Source organism: Triticum aestivum, chromosome 6B (genome assembly GCF_018294505.1).
Source record: "Triticum aestivum cultivar Chinese Spring chromosome 6B, IWGSC CS RefSeq v2.1, whole genome shotgun sequence".
In the NCBI taxonomy this organism is placed as follows: Eukaryota; Viridiplantae; Streptophyta; class Magnoliopsida; order Poales; family Poaceae; genus Triticum; species Triticum aestivum.
The window spans coordinates 31,427,772-31,431,386 of NC_057810.1; the positions used below are offsets into that span (position 1 = coordinate 31,427,772).

The window sequence follows — 3,615 nt, forward strand, 5'->3', positions numbered from 1 at the left end:
CTCTCACCGACCTGCTTGCCTGCTCTGCTATACTATGTCTCTGCTTCTCTTATCAAGCTGTCTAGAGCGATGTTTACGTTGGGCGAGTTGCCTTCAACATGACAACCTCCTAGTGCGGCGGCAGAATTAATTGGTTCAAGTGGTGAACTGACCACGTTTGTATTATCTTCTGAATCTGCGATATCCATTATATCTGACTCCTCACACTCTAAACGTACTTTCTTTTGTTTCTTGGCCGTCTTCTTGAAGCGTCGGGGAGAGACCTCCACGACCTCCGGTGATATGTTAGTGGTCCGCTGATGTCTGCCGCTGCCTGGAGGTGTCGTGGCAGAGTCGCGAGCTGCCGGGGGAGCAGTGTCTGTTATAGGGGATGCACCACGGCATCCTGTTGACTTGCCACCATTACCTGCATATTCGGGGAAAATCAAGTCCTTAGCAGACAGCCAACAAAACACATAATCTTCATACATGCCGTACGCGAGACAGAATAATCATTTGTTTCATCACTTACTTGTATCACTCCTCCTTGTGCTCATCTCGATAATTGAGAAGAAGGAGAAGAACTCATCTCTCACTCTCTTTGCCTCCCTTTTGATTGTGTGCTGAGCTGAATTTTCCAGGGTATTTAGTGCATTGAAATGGCGGTGATTTTCCTCTTCCTTCTTCCTTGCAGTCGAAAGAAGGACCTCTTTGCACCTGGATGTAAACTTTGATATTTTGTCCAACACAATATAAGATGCCTGCACGGTATACACATTGTTTAACAGGGGAAAGGTCAGCATTCTGATTCATTTTGGCATTTTCACACTCGCAGCTATGTGTATTCATTTTAGTTGTACTAACCTCCTTTATGTCTACTGAACTGCAGCTCGATGCAAGTGTCCGCCAAGGGGCGGGACCCATTGACGTCCCCGCCGCCCGTTTCCTGTTTATGGGGTTCCTATGCTAACATACCTCTGTTTCCGCCCTTGGCTTTTGATTAACACGGTTCAAGCAAAACAAAAAACGTTCATGAGATCGCTTCATTAGCACAAGGCGTGGGTGTTAGGAACATGCATAGTTAGAACGTTCACCAGCAGCCTGCCGTACACAACAGGGTAATCTCCCTTGCGCGACTTCACATCCTTCTGAATGATTGTTTTCATAAGGGCGTAGTTGTACGCTTTTATCCTAGGCCGTACAGTGTGGTCGATGTTGTTCTCTGCAGCGTCTAGGTTATCAATATAGAAGACCTGAAAAAAATAACATTTGGTTCGTTAAAACACGTGTCAACTTTCGGTTGAAAAACAAAATGTTTCTTTGGCTACGGAATTATCTTATGATCGTGTAGGAGAGTCACCTGAATAAAAGGCAGGCACCCAGATAGGTTTGACTTCTGACGCCCTCCTAAGAGATCTGCCTTCACCCTTTTAGCCGCAACTAGCAGCTCTTCTCGTGTGTATCTGCACCAGTTGTGCATATTTATGAGGTCAGGTGTGGCCAATGCACCCCAGTAATTGGTGCAGAAGTAGTCGTTCTTCAGTGTTGGAGCAAGGAGGTATGTGCATGCGCATATCACCAGCCCCACTTTGAACTTGTTCTTCTCCTGAGCAGTCATTCGGCAGCCGTATGTCATCTTCACAGCTTCAACAATTGGCAAAATGTTGTGCTCCCCCGGTCCGATACCAAACATGGCTCTGATCTGCGCGAGCACCTCCTCCGAAACATGATGCCCTGGATCCCTAACAGGCGCAGCTCCACACGGTATGCCAAGGACAGTATGAACATCTTCGTCATAGAACTGCACGTCGCGCTTGTGATCTATCGTGATACAACTTGCTTCCTCGTCTACATGACCTAGGATAGACATTAACAAATGCCTATCTGTCCTGGTTATCTTTGGTAGCTCTAGCAGCCCCCCGAAATCCATCTCGACGACATATTGTCTTTTTTCCTCGTCAAAAGATGCTAGCAAATCATGAAGCTTCTTAACACTGCACCTGGAGCTGATTGCAGGTGCTTTCCCATTGCGCTGGTGCTGATCTTCTTCGTCTGATTCTGACTCTGCAACGCCACCTCCAGCAGGAAAACCGATCCCTTCCTCTTCTTCCGGTTCAGAGCATGCATCGTCGAACCATCCCGGTGGTCTCGGCCCGGAAGAGGGGATCCCATATCCATCCATCCTGCACCCAAGAAATGCGATCGTAAGAAAAAATTTCATGAAAGCAGAAGATAAAAACAAATACTCGTTACAGATCCCCGGGCGGACTTATTTCCACAGCTCCTTTGCGCGGTGCAACATTTGCAGAGGATAATCTAGGAAATCAATATCTTCGCCTACATCACCTGAGCTAGTGCGCATGACTAACAAATTATAACTCGATCCAGAACGAATTCGCTAAGTCATTACCCAGTTAGGAAAATGGACGGGGGGGATGAATCAGGCAAGAAAACCTTCCGTTTCCCATTTACTGCAGGATAGCTCATGCGGCTCGGTCTGGATTGCTCATCTAGATCGATGCAAACACACACCCCAGGGAGAAAAAACGGTACCTTAGATCTGATGGGTGCCGCCGCCCTGGAAGGGATCGGTGTTCGTCGACCTCCAGCTGCTATTTGGGCTTCTAGCACGAGAGCAAATGCCCAACCTCATGTACAGGGCAGTGGCCGGGCATATCTTATTCAAGCCTCCCTCCTGAATACGATCACGGGTCAGCCTGATTCCCTACGAATGGATCCCGACAAGGAAGCCCATGAAACATCTGAAGCCCGGTATTCGAGGACTCACGAGATACGTTGTTTGGGCGGTCCAGGCATTTTTTTGTTTGACTTTGCACAGCAGGATCTTTGTTTTTTTCTGCCGCCCCCTACGTCCTACTCCTGTTTGCCTTCTGACTGGGCCCGACCCTGGTCAGCTGCTGGGATGGGGCCTGCCCATACCAGCGCGGAGAACACGCAGCTGTCCTTGGCATGATCTACTCGTCTCTTTGCCGCCGCCCGCAGGAACCCGATGCACCACGTACGTATGCCATGGCCCATCGATGCAGCCAATGCCATAGCCATATTCAAAGCCTGTCGGCGCCCTTGGCAAACCCGTATCCCACTGTAACCACCTCTTTTCCTCTCCAACAAGCAGCTATGGCCGGAAGCTCCCCGGCGGAGAAAGTGCTCGGCTGCCCGGACTTGCTTCGCCAGATCCTCATCCGTTTGGGCTGCTGCGGCGACCTGGTGCGCGCGACGGCGGTTTCGACTTCATGGTGCGCAAGCGCCAAGCTGCCTACCTTCCTGGACGAGTTCCGGAAAAGGTTCGCCCCCCTCTGTTAGGTTACGTTGTCGAGTTTGACAGTTTGGGGTGGCAGAACTCGAAGTTTGCAGCTTGCCCCGGTCTTCAGGGTGCCATTATATTGCTCAAAGGCTTGCTTGCTGGCGGCAGCATTCCGTAGCCCGGAAAGAAATTTCCTTGTCCTTGACAGTATCAACTCTCGATTCGTCGGGAGAGAGCGAAGCCCGTCTCCCGGTTACATCGATCTCAAGCCGGCAGCAGGTGGCGTTCAAACAAGTGTGATCACCACTGCAGAGCAACCTATCACGGCTGCTACGGGAACACTTGGGGGCATTTAGCCATTTCGAACGGGG

At 50.0% G+C, this 3,615-nt stretch overlaps 1 protein-coding gene across 1 annotated transcript; it reads right to left on the reverse strand.

Moving 5' to 3' along the window:
• Positions 1 to 989: 989 nt before the first annotated feature.
• Positions 990 to 3,018, reverse strand: LOC123138711 (uncharacterized). Its single transcript, XM_044558625.1, has 3 exons — positions 2,876 to 3,018; positions 1,340 to 2,162; positions 990 to 1,232 (listed from the first exon to the last, which is right to left on the reverse strand). The coding sequence occupies exons 1-3, from the start codon at positions 3,016 to 3,018 to the stop codon at positions 1,026 to 1,028; spliced, it is 1,173 nt and encodes a 390-aa protein (XP_044414560.1). The 3' UTR covers positions 990 to 1,025.
• Between the last annotated feature and the right edge of the window lie 597 nt (positions 3,019 to 3,615).

Excerpts from the sequence above, each read along its gene's own strand:
- LOC123138711 (XM_044558625.1), bottom strand. The coding sequence starts at position 3,018 with ATGGGCCATGGCATACGTACGTGGTGCATCGGGTTCCTGCGGGCGGCG. Across the intron at positions 2,163-2,875 it reads GCTGACCAGGGTCGGGCCCA|GATGGATGGATATGGGATCC; the intron begins GTCAGAAGGCAA and ends TCTTGGGTGCAG. Across the intron at positions 1,233-1,339 it reads GGTGCCTGCCTTTTATTCAG|GTCTTCTATATTGATAACCT; the intron begins GTGACTCTCCTA and ends TATTTTTTTCAG.